General features: G+C 33.6%; 7 protein-coding genes across 7 annotated transcripts; 3 read left to right on the plus strand and 4 right to left on the minus strand. All coding sequences in view use genetic code 12, as the record gives it.

Moving 5' to 3' along the window:
- Positions 1–1,319: 1,319 nt before the first annotated feature.
- On the minus strand, positions 1,320–3,411 carry J8A68_003603 (uncharacterized protein; the record flags this gene model as incomplete). Its single annotated transcript, XM_049407476.1, has 2 exons — positions 1,320–2,585; positions 2,650–3,411. The coding sequence occupies 2 exons, from the start codon at positions 3,409–3,411 to the stop codon at positions 1,320–1,322; spliced, it is 2,028 nt and encodes a 675-aa protein (XP_049263066.1).
- Positions 3,412–10,513: 7,102 nt separating this feature from the next.
- Positions 10,514–10,858, plus strand: J8A68_003604 (uncharacterized protein; the record flags this gene model as incomplete). Its single annotated transcript, XM_049407477.1, has 1 exon — positions 10,514–10,858. One exon carries the CDS (start codon positions 10,514–10,516, stop codon positions 10,856–10,858), a length of 345 nt encoding a protein of 114 aa, XP_049263067.1.
- A 344-nt stretch (positions 10,859–11,202) lies between these two features.
- Positions 11,203–13,062, minus strand: J8A68_003605 (uncharacterized protein; the record flags this gene model as incomplete). Its single annotated transcript, XM_049407479.1, has 1 exon — positions 11,203–13,062. The coding sequence occupies one exon, from the start codon at positions 13,060–13,062 to the stop codon at positions 11,203–11,205; it is 1,860 nt and encodes a 619-aa protein (XP_049263068.1).
- A 189-nt stretch (positions 13,063–13,251) lies between these two features.
- J8A68_003606 (uncharacterized protein) lies at positions 13,252–15,474 on the plus strand (the record flags this gene model as incomplete). Its single annotated transcript, XM_049407480.1, has 1 exon — positions 13,252–15,474. The coding sequence occupies one exon, from the start codon at positions 13,252–13,254 to the stop codon at positions 15,472–15,474; it is 2,223 nt and encodes a 740-aa protein (XP_049263069.1).
- Positions 15,475–15,653: 179 nt separating this feature from the next.
- MSC7 (meiotic recombination directing protein) lies at positions 15,654–17,504 on the plus strand (the record flags this gene model as incomplete). Its single annotated transcript, XM_049407481.1, has 1 exon — positions 15,654–17,504. The coding sequence occupies one exon, from the start codon at positions 15,654–15,656 to the stop codon at positions 17,502–17,504; it is 1,851 nt and encodes a 616-aa protein (XP_049263070.1).
- Positions 17,505–17,714: 210 nt separating this feature from the next.
- On the minus strand, positions 17,715–18,056 carry VMA10 (H(+)-transporting V1 sector ATPase subunit G; the record flags this gene model as incomplete). Its single annotated transcript, XM_049407482.1, has 1 exon — positions 17,715–18,056. One exon carries the CDS (start codon positions 18,054–18,056, stop codon positions 17,715–17,717), a length of 342 nt encoding a protein of 113 aa, XP_049263071.1.
- A 224-nt stretch (positions 18,057–18,280) lies between these two features.
- J8A68_003609 (uncharacterized protein) lies at positions 18,281–19,552 on the minus strand (the record flags this gene model as incomplete). Its single annotated transcript, XM_049407483.1, has 1 exon — positions 18,281–19,552. The coding sequence occupies one exon, from the start codon at positions 19,550–19,552 to the stop codon at positions 18,281–18,283; it is 1,272 nt and encodes a 423-aa protein (XP_049263072.1).
- Between the last annotated feature and the right edge of the window lie 136 nt (positions 19,553–19,688).

Genomic DNA, 19,688 nt, shown 5'->3' on the forward strand with positions numbered 1-19,688 from the left:
TCACGAGTGAACATTTCCATAATGGACTTAGAGCTGATCCTGAAAAGGTATTAGGCGCGTTGTTTACTTTACTTGATACCGGCGATTTAGATTAAGTAGTAGAGGGTCCTAGATCAAGTGCAAAAGAGATATTCGGGACATGGTTTTACCTCTTTATTTATGTCCATATATCTACTAAAACAATAATATATGTTTTCTAAGTAATAACATCGTTAGTAGGTATCGAGGGATATATCACGAATCGAAAATTGCCGGAAATCGCATTTTTTAGTAACCCCTAACGAAGTTTGCAAAAAAAAAATGCACAAATTTGCAACTTCTAATACTAATAAAACAAACTCTGTCTCTGTTTGTGTCTTCAAAACTTGTGCGTATAACCGGCAAAGCATTTCTCTGACTTGGCACGGACCTCTGCTGATCAGAAAGTACTTCCTCATGCCTGCCTGGAAAGTTCAATACGCACGCCTTGACATGAATTAGCCAGAATCAACCAATACAACCCTACTTTTTTCCATTTTTTGGGTAGCAGAGTGATAATAGCGAGCATATATTATTCACTTTGTTACAATTTCGGAAAGAGGTGGTTTCAACAAAATTTTTAGAAAAACAAGTCATTTGGGGAATTCATTGATATGAGGAAAAAGAAAATCAATAGCCGATCCGATGTGTCATGCATAACCATATGTATATCATCATACATATAGTCCATGCATTAACTCCGCAAGTTGCATAAACTTATAAACCACAATATCGAAGGTTGTGGCAAATTACTCAATACTAAATTTTTGAGCAGGTTATGGTTGCAAAAAATGTCGCACAACCCGTTTGACAAAGGAAGAGAGGAGGAACACCTTTCTTAACTGGACACATAAGTTTATACATTAACACCGTAACTCGCATAAACTTATAAACCACAATAATGAAGTTGTGGCAAGTAAGAATAACGAGTAAATTACCAACGTTTTTTACAGCGTGTGGACAACCACTTTTCTCTGAGGATCACTCACCTTTACTAACGGGATAAATAATAATGTATGCATTAACATCGTAACTTGCATAAGACCATAATCCACAATATTGAAGTTGTGGCAAATTAGTTGGTGATGTTAAATTGAAAGTGGACATGATTGTCCTAGTGTAAAGGCCTACAGTAATTTAACTTCTTAGTTAATAACTTTGGCTACGGTTAATGAACCACTATACTAAAAAAAAGCAAATATACAAACAAGCTCGCAAACACTGGTTTTCTTGATGAAATGATCCAACCAGATCAAGGAATTAGATTATATCTATTATTGTAATCTATATACCAAAGTAATCTAAAAATAATTATTCGGGACAAATCCAATTCTTGAATTTCCATCAACTTTGGAAATCCCAACCAACCAATTCAAATTATCTTTATTATATAAAGTATCAACATTTTGAAAATCGAAAATAATTTCAATTTCATCCCCTTTCTTAAATGATAAATCTCCCAATTCCGATCCGGGAAAATCATATTTCGCAATCTTCTTCTCCCGCACAACATTCTCATTATTATTTATTTTGGAGAAAAACTTGGAATATTGATCTAATTTATAAGTCCCACTAGAAGTATCATTAAATAACATTTTCTTGGGATGAATATCAAATGTTGGGTCCTTTCCCGGTACGGGTGCTTTTTTGATTTCATTTTTGGCCGTATTATAAACCCGACGTAAATTCTTCTCCAACATTTCCTTATTGGAATATCCAACAAGAATATCACTAGCGAGGGAACTATCAGATGATGACGATGAGTAGCGAGAAGCATGAGATGCAGTAGTGTTTTCATCTTCATCATCGTCAGAAAGTAATGATTCCATGGAGCTATTTGAACCAGACTTTAATGTATAAGGTGGAGGATAATGGGTGGTACTAGTTGATGGGGTTGGAGGAAGGGGTTTGAGTCCAGAAGTAGTATTATAAATGGAATGTCTAGTTGTATTTTCACGCGGTGGTAATGGTGGACCTGGTTTTTTTGTTCGGATAACTTCAGGTATAAGTACATCATCGATATCTACAACTTTATGAGGATGATAAGTGTCAGAATTATTGGCCAGTGGATCTTGATAAGTAGTAAATGCATCCAATGGGTCAATTTCTAAGACATCATTAAATACACCATTCTGATGGTCTTTACTTTTGACTGTAAATTTACTTTCTTTCACTTTTGTTGTCATTTTATTCCAAATTTTGTGTCCAGACAGAGATGTGTCATTATCTTGAATATCTGAATTGACAAGTTCTGGTTTCTTGTCATAGATAATGCTTATAAATGATTCAATTTGAATTCTTGTTGTTGTGATATTTGATTCCCATTGATCAATTATGGAATCATAAGATGGAATATCTTTATCCAATAATCCATAAAAAGTACAAAAATAATTCAAAGTGGATTGAATCTCTTTATATGTTTCTAATTGTTGACAAAAGATTACTTTTGTAATAACTTCAATAAATTCATCAAGGAATGAAATTACATGAGGTAAAATTGAAATTGTTTTATCATTAAGTTGACTAAATTGTTGTTCAATGACTAAATATTTATCTTCAAGTNGTTTCTAATTGTTGACAAAAGATTACTTTTGTAATAACTTCAATAAATTCATCAAGGAATGAAATTACATGAGGTAAAATTGAAATTGTTTTATCATTAAGTTGACGAAATTGTTGTTCAATGACTAAATATTTATCTTCAAGTTTATTTAATTGAGATTGATCTTTATCATTTAATGGACCACTTTTCTTACTTAATTTCTCAATCTTTCTATGAGCAATATCTTGTTCAGTTCTCTTTTTATTTCTCATTTTAATTAATTTATTGGTATCTTTTAAATATTTCTTCATTTCTTCTAATCTTAATGTAATTGATTGATCATGAATTTCCCATTCAGTTGATATTTTATATCTTAAAGCTTCAATTGAACTTAAATAATTGAATAATTGTTCATTAACACTATCAATTTCAAAATGCTTTTCTTTAGGATGAACATGAGGAATTTCTTGATTAGCTTCAATTTTATCAAATTCTTGATAAAATTTATCAATTCCTTTAAAATCTAACGATTCGTGACCAATTAATGAAATGAATTGTTGAATAATTTTACCATGTAATAACAAAGCTTTTGGTAAATATGATTTGGATAATTTATGATTTTGAGATATAATGAATTTAAGTCCCAGAATTGATTTCTTAATATCATGATGATAATGTTCAATCAATTCATCATCCTTATCATAATCTCGATGATGGAAAGTTACTTTATCTTTTATTGAATATGAAAAATGAGTAATATTCTCTTCAGTTGATTTATAAGTATCCTTAATGGTATTACCAACTGATTGACTTAATTTGGTAATACCAGATTTTAATTTATCAGCAACCATCCTTTTCTTCTATTCTCCTATAAATGTATTGTAAGTATCTATAATATCTTGTTTTACTTAACAACAAATATATCAAAATGATCTTTTAAATTGACGAATGGGATAGGGCGTTTAACTTTATATATAAATTGTAAGAAAACGGGAAAGTTCGGAATGCGTGGGGGAATTCTATTTTTAAAGTTCTATTTTATGTTTTTCGTAAACCCCTGAAAATTAGATTTATAAAATTGGCCGCAAAATTTCATCAGAAAAATTTTTCAATTTCTTCTTCTTCTTCTTCTCTTTCTTCTTCCTTTTCATCAATTGATTAATAGTGATATACTTAAATTTGAATGACAAGCTACTACTAAGGAACAAATGTTGACAGATATGCGATATTCTTTTTCATAAATTAGAATGGAATAATATGTCATAGAACACCTTGTCCACAATGAGAGGAAGTTGATGGTAGGTCATCCTTGCCCTTCGCTGAAAGTTGACGGTTATTGTTTTGTCTTGATGGTAGAATACAACAGGGAAAGGACACCTTTACAATGTATTAAACCTACAAAACAAAACAATAACGGGCAAATTCCAAAGAAGGTTAAGGATATTTGTACCAATACATCAAGATTTATGACATCATGGGCCCTTACCAGTGTTGCGAATGATAAAATTAGCCATCTTTTATTAATTTGCTGTCTTTGATTCCAATAGCTTGATTCTTTTTGGCTGCTCATTTGTGCGTTTGATGTTGGTTGAGTCAAACAATTTTTGGGCAATTTACATATCATTCTTAAAAATCCCAAGTGTCAAATTTCATAACTTAAATGGTATTCATTATTCTCTACGAACCTCTTACTAGGATTATTCTGTGATGCTTGGCTTCGACAAACATTTACTGACAACGCTTGGTACGTGTTTATATATACTAAATCACATCACTAGAAGCAACTCTCTTGTCGAGGTTCTGCGGTCACTCCGTAAGGAGGTCATGACCCAACGTAGTAGACAAAACAAGCAATGATGTCAGTTCGTGATTTTAACCCGCCAAAATTCGACAACACCACAATTCCACGGCTCGAATTTCTTTTGCTATGTTAACTGCATGGTTCAATCTGCAATTCTTCTGATCGACAAATTTTCACCAATTGGCTGCCCTAATAGTTTCTACTTCACCTATGACGGCAAGGCTTCTCTTGAATATTCTTTTAAAAAGCTCTGAATTCTGTAAAAAAAAGCTCTGAATTCCGTAGCTCCTGAAGCGTGTTGATATCCAGGTTCACAGCCTTTTCTGGCTGTATATTCATATTTTTTTTTAACATAAACAATAATTCATAGCTTCTTTCAATCCCCTAGACTGCTCTGATATACAAATAACATCTCACATCCGTCTAGGTGCCCCATTACTTGAATTGATCGATAAATCTTCCAAAATCTATCCGGATATTTCATTCAACTCACATCACGTGATCACCTTCCAAAACAATAACTTTATAACACATCCGATATAGTGTAACGGCTAGCACGGTTCGCTTTCACCGAGCAGACCCGGGTTCGACTCCCGGTATCGGAATAACTTTTTTCCGAACCTCGCTTAGGCGAAGTTTAAATTTTTTTAAAAAATTATTTTTTGGACTTCCTGGACATAGAAAATGAACTAAAAAATACTGTATTGGCACTGAAAGCAAAAATAATGAAGGATGCGAGGTTCGAACTCGCGCGGACACTGTCCAGTAGATCTTAAGTCTACCGCCTTAGACCACTCGGCCAACCCTCCATTGGTTGTTGAAGGTGCAGTATATTGATACCTGGCCTCAGATCTGGAAGTAGTGGATGATTATCGAACTCAGAATGTACCTTATGAGTTCTTCAATTAAGGTTATTGATTACTTTCTAAATGTAAAACTGGTTTATTAAAATATATAAAAACTAAATATAAAAAGATAACAAATAACAATATTTATAAACAAGTGAATCAGAGTTGGAATTCACATTCCAGTGAATTCCTGCATGTAACACAATACAGAAACCAATATTCAAACACAATCAATAAAGAACCCTAACCCTAATTCACAGCACGTGATATAACAGATGACACGACGATAACAAGTACGACACGACATTAACGAGTACGACACGACATGATATAAACGACATCTAACGACATGAACGACATTAGGGACATTATACATCAAAGGTTGAGGGTGGTTTTTCCGACAATATATGAAAAAGGAATTTTACGAATATTTTTTCTGCAGATTTACGAGCAGGACCCTTTAATTTTTCCCAATTTATGTTCTACAGTATCCCCAGCATTTCGTGGGTTCGAAAACTTAATTTCCACTTATGCTTTATATGATGCTGGATGATTCTGAAACAAATCTCTATAAGGGACCTTGTAATGGGTCTATCTCCATTGTGGTGCAGTTGGTGAATATATGCTGCTTCTCGTTTAAAAGAGACGATGATTTGTATACAATAGGCAAATGCCCGGAAATTGCAAGGAATTTATCCAAACAAATTCGGGACGAGTGGTTAATATCGAAGGAAACCCCAAGGAACTGTTACTTTGAGTTGATAGTGCAATCCGCTTGTGGCTGCTATGATATTTAGGTCCCAGTAACACTATCATAGAGTTGATAAGGAGACCGCACTATCTGAGGTTAAATTTTAAGGAACTTAGATAGATGTTAAGTTAATGGGTTGTGATACCTATTACTGTTTGAAAGGAAAGGTATCCAACAAATCCCAGAATAGTAGAGAAAACCTCTTTTGAGACTTGTCAGGAATTTCATTCATCGATCTTTGCAAGTCGACAAATTGAAATGTGGAATTGCAAACAGAGGGATGATTAGCCAACTAATCTTAGTCTGGAATAAACTTTGCAGCTGAGTCAACCTTGACCAAGAAAAAATAAAAACTAAGAGTTGTCTCCATGTTGAGCAATTAGCAATCTCTTTCCAAAGAGGGCGGATATTGAAATTGCTACAATAGTCTCGATTAGTGCCTACGATCAATGACAAGATATGAGAAGTGTCTGATGGAAAACACTAACAGATTTACATGTGTCATCTTGTCTTTCTTACTATGTGTAGTGTTTTGGTTCCGCTCATAATACAGTATTCTTTACCCAATCGTTCTTGGACGAAATCAAAGAGTTGGGGCTTTTCTCCAACCAAGTGAAAATAATGCCAATGGTCTTATCAATAAGATATCCTACCCGCAATTATATTTTCAGTTCAACAATAAGAAATGCTAGCGTGAAGCGAGACCAATATCTCGAGTCTTTGTTTCGGCAATCTAATTTCTATTCAATTACAATCCCCCCAAGAACTTAAATAATGGCTTCCATAAAATTGCAATAACGAGTTCATCACATCAACTATTCTCTTGAGAAGTCGTTTATTTCCCACCAAGCAGGGGGGAATACAAGAAAGGTCAAACACGAAACGAAGAATAGTTTTGAACAGGCGGTAATCGAACAGAGTGTATTCCACTCATTCTTTTAACCTTGTCACATTGCATTGCTGTCCAAGCATTTACAAATATAAAGTGGTCAAGAAGGGAAAGAACCTAATTTCCGAAAAGCCAAAATGAACCCCGGAAAAATTTCGTATCGTTTCTTTTTTTTCGTAAACTAAATTTCGTAAAATTCCTTATTTTCATATATTGTCGGAAAAACCACCCTCAACCTTCAACAACCAATGGAGGGTTGGCCGAGTGGTCTAAGGCGGTAGACTTAAGATCTACTGGACAGTGTCCGCGCGAGTTCGAACCTCGCATCCTTCATTATTTTTGCTTTCAGTGCCAATACAGTATTTTTTAGTTCATTTTCTATGTCCAGGAAGTCCAAAAAATAATTTTTTAAAAAAATTTAAACTTCGCCTAAGCGAGGTTCGGAAAAAAGTTATTCCGATACCGGGAGTCGAACCCGGGTCTGCTCGGTGAAAGCGAACCGTGCTAGCCGTTACACTATATCGGATGTGTTATAAAGTTATTGTTTTGGAAGGTGATCACGTGATGTGAGTTGGATGAAATATCCGGGATGGGTTTTGAGGTTTTTACGTAAAGAAAATCTTATAGATATCCTGTATATAGAGTGTAGGCAGACTATGTGAGTATTTTGGGAATTTGGGAGCTTTCATTCCTGGATAAAGCCAAAAAAGAACGCCATATGTTACTATAGGATGTACAGAGCACCGCAACAAAGCGTACTCTCTCCCTCTACTATTGAATCTGAAACAGTAGTCGACTATATGATAAGAGTAACGGGGTTTTAATTCCACGTGGTAATGGGTCGTCCTACTTAAGTTGGTACGGTTCTACTCCATACCGGTAGTTGCTTTCGTCAGCCCGGAAAAATGCCTTAGACGTATTTTAACATGGGGGGGTTTAGTGGGTATTGTGGTGTTACTACGAGACCCACACGCTAAGCTGCTAACTTTAGTGCATAAACGCATTTTCCTCTCCGTCTAGACTAGATTTCGGTATAGGTGGTGCCGAGAACTCTGGTGGCGGTATTCTACTTGTCGGAATTACCACTCCTGTGTATACCATAATACATGCTCATACAACGAAACAAAAATAGCACAAGGCTTATTGGTTATATACAAAGCATATCAAGAGCATATCATCTTCAAAAATGGACTGAAACTCACATGCGTCTAAGCAAATATAAACTTTGTACAAGAACGTGTGCTTAAGAAAGCTTCATTTTGGACAACTTCAGAAAGATGGATCCTCTAAAGCAAATTCAACTTGAATTGAACTAATGACATCTAAAACTCCTTGAAATATCTACCACATTTTTTGAATCCGGATAACCATTGTAATTTAAGACAGCTAGCTGAAAGTTCCTTACTGTTTAGTATGTTGATATTAGAAAGGCTCTTACTAAGATACGACTACAGAGATACACCAAATTTCTAAAATTTGATAGTGTAAATTGTAGACATTTGAGATTGCTTTTCTTACTATTTCCGTAAACAGTAGGACAAATGGCAAATAAACTTTCGGATTTGGGATCATAGTTAGCTTGGGCAATTGAATTCTCTGGATTTCAACGGAAGCAGAATATCGAATCTTGTCCCTCTTTGGAATAAATATCTATTTACCGCTACTGACTAGTCTGTATTTGAAACACACTACAATAGCGAAGCCAGCCTGATTGTTGTGCTAAGCTTTTGACTAACTCAGTTGGTTAAAAGCTGGTATGGTTCTACAATTTCTCTTATCTCTATTAAAGTGGTATTCGGAGACTCGTTTCGTCCAAATCTTATATTCAAGGCGCTACCAACCGTATATTGGCTGCAAAAAATGTCCCATCTAAATTTCTGCTGCGTTCTTACCATTAGAAAAATTCACATTCATTTTTTTTCATATACATTCATTATTCGTATTCAACGGAAAATTATTCATATTTAGCTATAGTAATGCTTTTCTTAAAAAGTGGGACTATATTTCTAGCCTGACTTAGGTTTACCCAAGCTATGGGTATAATAAGCTACTGTTATCCTTCGTTGTCGTCTATAACGAAAAAGACCTAAAGATTCTGCTTAATTTCCTGCAAATATTGAGGAAGAATAATTTATTAAAGCAAAAACGGATCAATTCTCCATTTGACAATCAAACAACTTAAAAATAACTTTATATGAACTACACTGGTAAAACCTTAAGATCTGTTTCAATTTAGCATACCTTGTTAAGCTTTATCCAAGGAAAAACTGGCTCAATTCCGGTCTGAAAAATCTCGGTTCGGAAAAAAGTTTTTCCTTACCCTCGAAATTCAAATTCTAATCGGAAAAACAGTAGTTTGGGACCACAATAAATCCACTATACACCAGCTCAACCAGGGAAGTTATGAATTAAACCATGAGAAGGGAGCATTAAGAATCCAACATTGGTCTTTAAGAATGGTCCTTCTTTCGTTTAGTGAGAATTTAACCTGCATTCAGGTTTTATCCAAAAAATTGCAATAGACAGGAGGAAGTTTTAAATTAAATTTACTAAACAAATAGTAGTCTTGCTTGCGGTATAAACCACACATCTTAAAAGGCTCTAGCGAGTCTCCAAGGTCACGATTTTTGATAAAATTTACAAATCTCGGAAAAATTCGGAAAAACTTCATCAACCTTCCAAGCCTGGTTAGCTCAATCGGTAGAGCGTTTGACTCTTAAGTTAGACATCAAAAGGTTGCGGGTTCGACCCCCGCATCGGGCTACGATTACAACTCGTTCAAGAACGAGTTATATTTTTTTTGATATTTCTGGGAGTATTTGTAAGGCAAGTATTTGGCTACTTGTCTCGCTTCATCATTAAATCGCTTTCTCAACAAGAATTGATTCCGCTATTATGTTTTTGAAGTTACTAGCTCTGTTCTAAAACGGATTTGTTGACGTTTTGGAATTTTTCACGGTGATAGTAGTTTTCTCTCCAGCGCGTGACAGGTTCTAAAATTCCTGCACGATGGCTAATTAAGGGGCTGGGGCTGGGGCCACAGTGAGCAAAAAAGAAAACGGGATGAGAGATCATGAAATTCATTGTTTAAATCTATACACCTGCAAGATAATTGAACGGTCACGATGTAAAATACTTTCTGCAGATATACTAAGCATTGTGGATTGGTACCAAACCAAGTTATTTGCTGTAATAAAAACACAAAGAATAAGCTGCAGAAAGTTTTTAATAATTGCTATCTCTAAATGCCGTTGTACATTTTGAACCGATAACCAAGTTACACAAAGCAAAAATTTGTGATCATGAATTGACATTTATTAGTAACGGAATTACCGCTAATATTAATATTTTTGGTATTATATTGCTTAATAAATTCGGTATATTGTTACTTGAAATTTAAACTTTTGTATTGGTCAATTGATTTATCAGTCCATTTTTCGCAGACTTGTCCCTTTTAAGAATCATCCCCTCTCCCCCATATTTTTGCAATTCTTTTTTTTTTTCACTATATAAAACTCATAATCCCCCTAATTCATTGACCCCTAAAAATTTACGTACAATTTTCTCTTTTTAAGAAAACTTATATCGATTGTTTTTTTAAAATATATTCAAGTATTAAGTTAAGTTCAAAGAATTTTAAGATAATTATAGTTTAATATTCATAATGGCTCGCACACCTCATAAACTTTTCCACAAAGGCACTTCAACTGATTTTGTTGTATTTGTTGAATCTCCAGAGTTGCTTAAGCAATACAGAAAAGATAAATCAATTGGTTTGATGGATGTTGTATCGATTCCCAAAGTATTTGCTAGCAGAGCTCATGGAGCAGATGGGATGTTTGACGAGGCTTCCAAATCAGAATTGGCGAATGAATTTGGTACTTCTCGTGTAGATGATGTTTTAGACAAGATCTTGATAGAAGGGAATGACAAGGCAACTGCATTTATTTCTGGTGATTATAGTTCCAAGAATGATTCTAAAGGAAGTGGTGCCCGCGGCTTTTTTTAAGGCTTGAGTATACTTATACCCTTTATTTAATTTTTTCAATTACGAATGATTCCGAATAATGATGATACTATAAAAAAATCAGTAGTTTATTAAATTACATACAAAAGTATAAATAGTTTTCTATCTTATATTTAAATAGTTTTTATAATGACAGATTTTTGAAGATGCAAATAACTTTTGATTTTAAATAATAGTTTATTAACTCTATGTCACTTCAGGAACTTCGATCATGTGACCCAATTTTCTTAACAAAATTATTGTGTTGTGCAGTCTCTAGTCTGTCTATTTCTTGTTGTTCTTGTTTACTCCATATTCACCCTTTTGGTTAAATATATTCAATTCTTTTAATGATCTATTCTTACCAATTGACCAATTTCTAAATAAAANTTAAATATATTCAATTCTTTTAATGATCTATTCTTACCAATTGACCAATTTCTAAATAAAAAAGAATCTTTAAATTGATTTGAATTATTCTTAAAATGAATTGGTAATTGTTGACTCCAAATTTGATATAATAATTTTTCATTTGCAACCAATTTACATTTTTTAATTATTAAATCCATTTCCATTTCATCATTATTTAAATATCCTAATGATTTATCATTCGTAAAATATCTTGATAATTTATTATCATCTCCCTCTTTTGTAAGTATGTAATGTTTGATATCGAAATCAAACAGTATCAGCACAATAATTGGTTTTCTAAAATAACATAAACTCTCTAACGAATCATATTTGCTTCCATTTACTTTCAAATCAAATGGACTTATACCTATGGGCAATTTGTAAACATAATCAATCTTATCTTCAACAAAATTCAAATCACAAGGACCATTGACAAAGTTTATTAATGTATCTAATTCATTCTTCCAAACTGAGAATTCTGTCTCATTTAGGAGAATCAATAAAAGTTCATATTGGCACCGGTTAACTTCAAAAGCGATCTTTAAATTATAAGGATAGATCGTGAATAAACCTTCATCAGGAGTATTTAAATCATATATTAACTTGGTTTTACTCAAAGGTATTACGAACTTTGTATTGTGCTTGATTGCCCATAAAGTTCGATAATCTTCACAAATAACAAGATGACTTTTGAATAAGATAGTTGGGGATGAACAAATCTTTTCACATTTATTTTGAATCCAAACTACTGATAAGGATCCAACCAATAATGGATTTCCAAAGAAATTCAAATCAATATCATAAGTATAACTAATTCCTTCAAAATTTACTAGATTCTCAATCTTTTGATTAAATTTGTTTTGTTCCACTTTAAATCCATCTTCGTTGATTCGATTCAATTGATTACATATATTCTTGATTGTAACTTCCAAATCTTTAAGTGGATCAGAAGGAAGTCCACAGTTTTTTGTAATGGATTCTAATAACAACCGATATTTTGAAATTCTTGAAATTGGCCTTTGTGAAAGAGACAGAAATGACATATCTATCGGAAGGTTGTTACTTGCTTCCAACATATTTTGATAAGCTCGCGATAATTCACCATACAGCTTTTGTGAAACCTGATTGGTTTTGCCAATTCTATTTCCTGATACTATTTTTTTCATCATCCCATATTGATTACAATATTCTTCATACCAAAAAATACAAATTCCAAATTGACATATGTTTTCACCAAAGGATTTCATTCGTTGAAGTTTATCTAGATTTGAATTCATAATTTCTGCAAATTTGGATTCCAACAAGCTATGAAGTTCATAAAGATGACAAATACAATAATAGACAATTTTCAAAGGAGTGGGCACTTCAGTTTTAGCAGCTATAGCAGAATTGAAGTATTCTTCTAAATAATGAACATTGAATTTTCGTAAAGATTCTTTATAATCCGTTTCTGTGGTGGTAATTTCTTTCAATATATGTTCAAGTTGTTCTTGTGATTCAAGAAATTTTTTGTCTTTAGGAGAAAATGTCATAGATGGCCAAGGAGACCTCAATTCAAGGGAAGATGATGCAGTGTAGTTCGATATTGGTGATTTATTGTTTTCATTATGGTTTGATTGTAACAAGACATGAGCAACCGAAACATTTTCCACTGATAGATAAGATGAATTATCTTGCAAGGCCCTTTCAACTTGAATTGCCTTTCTCAAGGCCCTCAGGAGACTATCTGTCGGGAAATCAAAATTGGGATCAAAAGCTATTCCTTCTATTCTTTGATGACTATAGTTAGAATTCATGTTATGGTTGTAGTCAAATGTTGGTTTTTGGTGCAAAAACGAAACCAACTTTTTTTTGCACCCATTAAAAATTATTTTTAACAATAGAGATATTATATGCAGTACATCACACCAATTTAGATTTGCTTAACAAAAAAATTTTGGATTGCTATAAACTTTTCATGGTGAGTCACCAATCAACAACGATAAATGAGTTCTCGTGCATTAAGGAGATTAGAGAAGAATAAGCTTGCAGAATTAGAATTCAAGCCTCCACCTGTTGAAAAGACAGAAAATGAGGAAGGAGAAGTAGAAGAGGATGCTGATGATGAAGCGAGCGAACAAGATCTGGTTCAAAAACGTTTTAATGCCTTTTCATTATTAAACGAAGGATCAGACAACGAAGAATCAGAAGAAGAAGAAGAGGAATTCGAACCAGAGCAGAAGAAGAAGACTGCTCCACAAATAAAGCAAGTCGTGACAAAATCTAAGAAAGCAAAAAAGAAAAAGAAGTCAAAACAGAAGAAAGAGATTGAACCAGAGATTGACAGTGATGAAGAGTTGGATAGAATTTTGGCTGAGACTAAAAGAAAAGATCAAGAGAAATTAAGAGGATCATCTAACAGTCCTTATTATGGAGATGAAGATGAATATGACTTTGAAGAAGAGTATGATGACCATGATCTGCCAGTCCCCAACTATGAAGACAACTTTAAATATTTCACAACAAGACGATTGAAACAAAGTTTACCTTTATTATCAGTAAAATCGATTGGAAACTTAGACCAAGATCAAGAATATCGTAATTTATTTGGGAATTTATCAATGGATACTATTGAAGATGCAAATTCTACAACTTCATTAGCAATCTCACCCGAAATGTTACAACAGTTCAAGAAGTTAGCAAGACTTACTAGAGGATGGGGTGGAAATGATCGTCGGAGTGTTCCAGGAACCACTAGGAAATTATTATTATCAAAAATACGAGATGATTACTTACCTACTACGTTGAAACCCATGACTATGGAAGAGATAAAGCCAGAAGATTATCGTGAATATTTGGAATGCAAGAATGACACATTAGATTTAAAAGATTTAGAATTGAAGATAAAAAAGGAGCAAAGCTTAGGTGTTAGATATTTCAAATTTAACAAAATCAACAGTGTCAAAGAACAAATTGCAAATACCAAATTTTACGTATATGTCGTTTTGAGACCAGATCATGAAGGATTAATGAAATTATTACAAGAATATCCATATCACGTAGAAACATTGCTTCAAGTTGCAATGGTCTTGTTGAGACAAGGTGACAACAAATCAGCTAGTAGTGCATTAGTGGAAAGAGCCTTATTTGCCTTTGATAGATCTTTCCACAAGAATTGTCATGAATTGTTATCCCAAGCAAAGACGGGATTAATTAGGCTACCATATGAAAAGTTCATGAATAGACAATTTTACTTGTGTTTATTCAGATATATAATTGCCCTTGGGGAAAGATCAACATTTTTCACAGCTTTGTCATATTGTAAGTTCTTATTATCTCTTTTCCCAAGTGAAGATCCATTGGGTGTGAGATATTTCATAGATTATTATGCCATCATGAGTGAAGAATATAAATATTTGATCCAATTTGCCGAGTCACCTTTGACTACCACTTATACTAAATGGTATACACCAGGTATTGCATATTCCACAGTTTTGGCCCATTTAAGATTAGGAGATAAAGAAAAGGCAAAGATTGCATTAAAACAGGCATTTGAAGCCCATCCATACACAGCATTCAAATTATTCGAAACCGTGGGCTTAGCTAAAGATATTAGTATCAAAGAAAGTGAATTCACAATCAACCGAGAAGTAATGGTTTCCACAGAGACATATCTTGTTAGAGCCGGTGCTCTTTGGAATAAACACGACGAGGTACAATTTTTACATGATGAATTAAAAGAATTGTTTAGTTCAAGAAAACAACAAAAACCAGGCAGATTGGAAGGTGTCAAAGCATCTATTTATGAATTTTTAGGATTATCAACTGCTGAAGAGAAAATGGACGGAGAAATTCCAGTTAATTTACTTAGATTTACGGTACTTTCAGGAGAGAGTAGAATTATGGCAAAATTACCCGAACATTTTTGGTCTCGTGAGGATATTCATGAATATGATGTTTTACCTCCAAATCCATTACCTATAATGTTTGAAGGGGGCCGTATATTGGAAGATGCACATGATAATAAAACCGTGACTGATTTATTGTTTTATTATCTTAATCAAGAGTTGCTTTCTTCTATTTTGCTATCAGGATCCGAAGAGCCTGGTTTTGATGAGGCGGCCATGAGAAGGATTGAAGCTGCATTTCGGGATATAGATATAGATCGAGTTCAATTGGATGACGATCCTCAGCGTCTAGTGGATATGCTAAATGAACTTGAAGAGTAGTTTACAATATGTAGAATACTATAATAAATTGTTAACGTCGTTTAAAATTTTCAAAAATCTTTTTTCTTCTCGTTTGCTCTCTGACAAAAAAAACAGAATGATGAATAATAAACAACAACGTATGATTAACCTTTGTTGTTGTTGTTTGTTGTGTTTGTTATATTAACTACTAATTGAAGATGATTGCCATTGATCTTAAGTTTGAAGAATGGCAATGGCAGTATCAAATATCAACTACCTTTTTCATTTGTGTTATATTACCAACTTTATATTATGTTTATGCTAAATATATTACTTCAAGTCCAAATAATTATAATAAATTAGAAGAACCAATCAAATTACAAATTCAAATTCCTGATGAAGCAAGACCTCATTGGAAAGGTAAGAGATTATATCCTCCTAATCTTTCAATTAGGATTCCAAATGAACCAAATAAGATTCAAAGTTATTGTCCAGCAACTGGTCAATATTTAGGAACTACAAATGTAACTTCTCCAGAAGAAATGGATATTCAAATAAACAAAGCTAAAAAGGCACAAAAGGAATGGAAGAATTCTTCATTTATCTTACGTCGTAAACTCTTGAGAACTTTAACTAATTTCATTCTTGAGAATCAAGAAAATATCGCCAGAATTGCTTGTCGTGATAGTGGGAAAACTAAATTGGATGCTCTGATGGGAGAAATTATGGTTACTCTTGAAAAATTGAATTGGATAATAGCCAATGGTGAAAGAGCCTTAAGACCTTCTCAAAGACCAGGTCCTTCAAACTTTTTGATTGGTTTAATGAAAAATGCCGAAATTAGATATGAACCTCTTGGGGTTATCGCAGCAATTGTTTCTTGGAATTATCCTTTCCATAATTTGATGGGTCCAGTTATCGCCGCTTTGTTTTCTGGAAATGCAATAATCGTTAAGTGCTCAGAACAAGTAGTTTGGTCTTCAAAATGGTTTATTGATATGGTTAGAGCAGCATTGAAACTGTTGGATATAGATGAAAATTTAGTACAATTGTGTTGTTGTTTCCCAAATGATGCTGACCACTTCACATGTCATCCAGGATTGTCTCATATTACATTTATTGGATCCAAACCAGTTGCCCACCATGTTGTTCAAAGTGCAGCTAAAGAATTGACTCCTTGTGTTGTCGAATTGGGTGGAAAAGACGCAGTGGTTGTATTGGATGATGTCAAAGATATCAATGCTTTAGCTTCTGTCATTTTGAGAGGAACATTCCAGAGTGCTGGACAAAACTGTATCGGTATAGAAAGAGTCATCTGTCTTCCTAAAGCCTATGAAAGCTTAGTAGATATTTTTACGAATAGAATTAAAGATTTCCGTTTGGGTTCTGATATTGATCAATCTGATGAAATTGACATGGGGGCTATGATTTCAAACAATAGATTTGAAGAAATAGAAGAATTAATAAAAGATGCCGTTAGTAAAGGTGCAAGATTGATTCATGGTGGGAAGCCATATCAACATCCAAACTATCCACAAGGTCATTACTTCGAACCTACTTTATTAGTCGATGTTGATCCAAGTATGAGAATATTTCAAGAGGAAGTGTTTGGTCCAGTTCTTACTATGATCAAGGCAACGGATGCTGATGATGCTGTTCAAATCGCCAATAATACTGTGTACGGTTTAGGTAATTCTGTATTTGGAAGTAATTTCAAGCAAATCAATGAGATTGCTAATAATCTTGAAAGTGGTAATGTTGCAATCAATGACTTTGCTACATTCTATGTGGCTCAACTTCCTTTTGGTGGTTGCAAGAAATCCGGTTATGGTAAATTTGGTGGAGAAGAAGGTCTTACTGGTTTGTGTAATGCAAAATCTGTCATTATGGATAAGCCGTTGTTAAGGTTATTAGGAATCGCTACGAAAATCCCTCCACCTATAGATTATCCTATTAAGGATGATAAAGCTGCTTGGAAATTTGTTCGTAGTTTGAATGTTGCTGGTTATGATAACAGAATTTGGGCCAAGATAAAAGCATTTAATACCTTGGCTAAAGGTGGGAAGTAAATATGATTTCTTTTAGGTAATGATTTCCAACTTTAAATACTTGTATATTTGTTGATCTATATATATAGAAAGGGGACCTTAGAAATAAACGGGCTCAAAATGTTTATAGTATAATGACATGTAAAATATTGATAATCTCAGATAAAGTAACTCCGGAAAGGAAATATGGACATTCATAAAAATAGAACTAAAGACTCAGACAATGCATTATTATTTAGCAGCATTGATATGTAATTCAGGTGTTGGTTTAACAGTAGCACCTACTAATAATTTGATAACAGCTTCCTTCTTCTCGGCATACTTGGCTTTAATATTTGTCAATTCTTTTTCAACTTGAGCATCGGCTTCTTTATCAATTTGTTCATTTAATCCTTCGTGTTCTTTTTCATAAGCTTTCAACTCTTGTTCCTTTTTCTTTTTATAAGCATCAATTTCACCTTGAGCATCTTGTTTGGCCGATTTCAAACGTTGAGTTCTATATTTTCTAGACTCATTGACAATTTCAGCTGCTTCCTTTTCAGTCTTCAATAATGATTGGATTCCCGATGACATTGATGTAGATACTCAATTCCTAAGATATATATGTGTGTAGTAATAATTGACAGCGCAACTGGGTTCTTTCTTGTACTTAAAGAAAGCTAATCCTTATTAGGGGATCCATGCGCCCATACAAAATCTTGAATTTTCAAAAATTGGTCGTGTATTAATGCACAATTATTTCTAATCTCTATAAAGTCAACCCTATAAATAACTATTAGGACCTATATATGTCCTATCTATACTTTACTAATAACATTGTCGTGTATTACTTCAACTGGTGGTTTCACATTACCACGACACTTAACTAAATTCCAAATATGATGTACTACTCCAAGCATATTAATGATGCAAATCACAAACAAACAAATTGCATAAATACAACTTACAACCTTGAAGAATTTCAAGTTGATTCCAAGCGCTGTTGCCTTTGAAACTTCAGAATTAGCCAAGGACATTGTTCCAATAGGGAAAGTAATTGTCCAGAATCCTTTATTCCATTTTATGAGTCCAAAGGTTTTCGATGTTAGAGCCGAATCTCGTTTGGTTGCAAAAGGTTTGATTTTCGATAACGTTGATGCAATGGCTATAAATGTGTAGATATATCCTCCAGCTAATAGACATAAAGCAAATAATGCACAAGGAACCCAAAATGACTGACCTAGTTGCTTATCTGGTATAAAACTATACATGTTATTAGCGAACAACATCATATTATAACTACTTTGACCAACAAATCCAATAGGAATAAACATAGTAAATATCTGACCCGTTTTTGGAATCTTACACAATACAAACCGTGCCATTAGAATTGCACCAATCCCATGGAAAAGAACCAATGAAACAAAGAAAAGTATGAGTGATGCTATTTCGGTGATAACTCTATGGTTAGTATTGGTCAAATTTGCAGCAATTAAGTGACCTGAGGATGAAACAACACATGGACAAACAATTGGCATCAACATGGTGGCAGTAAACTGTTCAAGTTTATGACTTGTGAACTTTGACAAAAATGTGAAAAAGAATATGAAAGTTGCATTATAGACCGCGATAACAACTGCAATCCACCATAATACCCATACGAGATATATATGCCTCTCGTGAACCAATAAATGAATGGCATTGACAATTGTTGTGAACCCCATGGAGTATACTGCTATGAAAACAGACTCATTAAGATCAGTGTGATATCTTCGAAGTCTCTTGGGATGAGCCCATGCATTCAAAATGAACATTATATTCGTTGTTATAAAAATAACCATTGTTATACAGAACATTATTATACCACAAATTTTCAACCATTTGGCTGGATATGGGAAATTGTATAAGATATTTGCAGTAATACCAGTACCTAAGAACCCAACAAAGTATGATGGACTGAAATTGTGAATGAATTCTTTCCTGAAGAATTCTGAGGCTGTTTCTACAGATTGGATACTTTTCGATTCTATGCATATCGATGCTGAAGCTATCTCAGTAGATAATGACGAACTTTGATCCATAGTTGTCATTTTTTATTTGATATTAGTGTAGGAAATCTAATTCACCTGTCTATTTTTTTGCCTATACACAAGTTCAGTAGAAATTCTTCACTATTTAATCATTTCTCCAGGTATGTCTCATAGCAAAGTGACTAACAACAAGTAG

Source organism: Hemisphaericaspora subhashii (assembly GCF_019202705.1).
Source record: "Hemisphaericaspora subhashii strain CBS 10753 chromosome Unknown scaffold51, whole genome shotgun sequence".
NCBI lineage: Eukaryota > Fungi > Ascomycota > Pichiomycetes > Serinales > Debaryomycetaceae > Hemisphaericaspora > Hemisphaericaspora subhashii.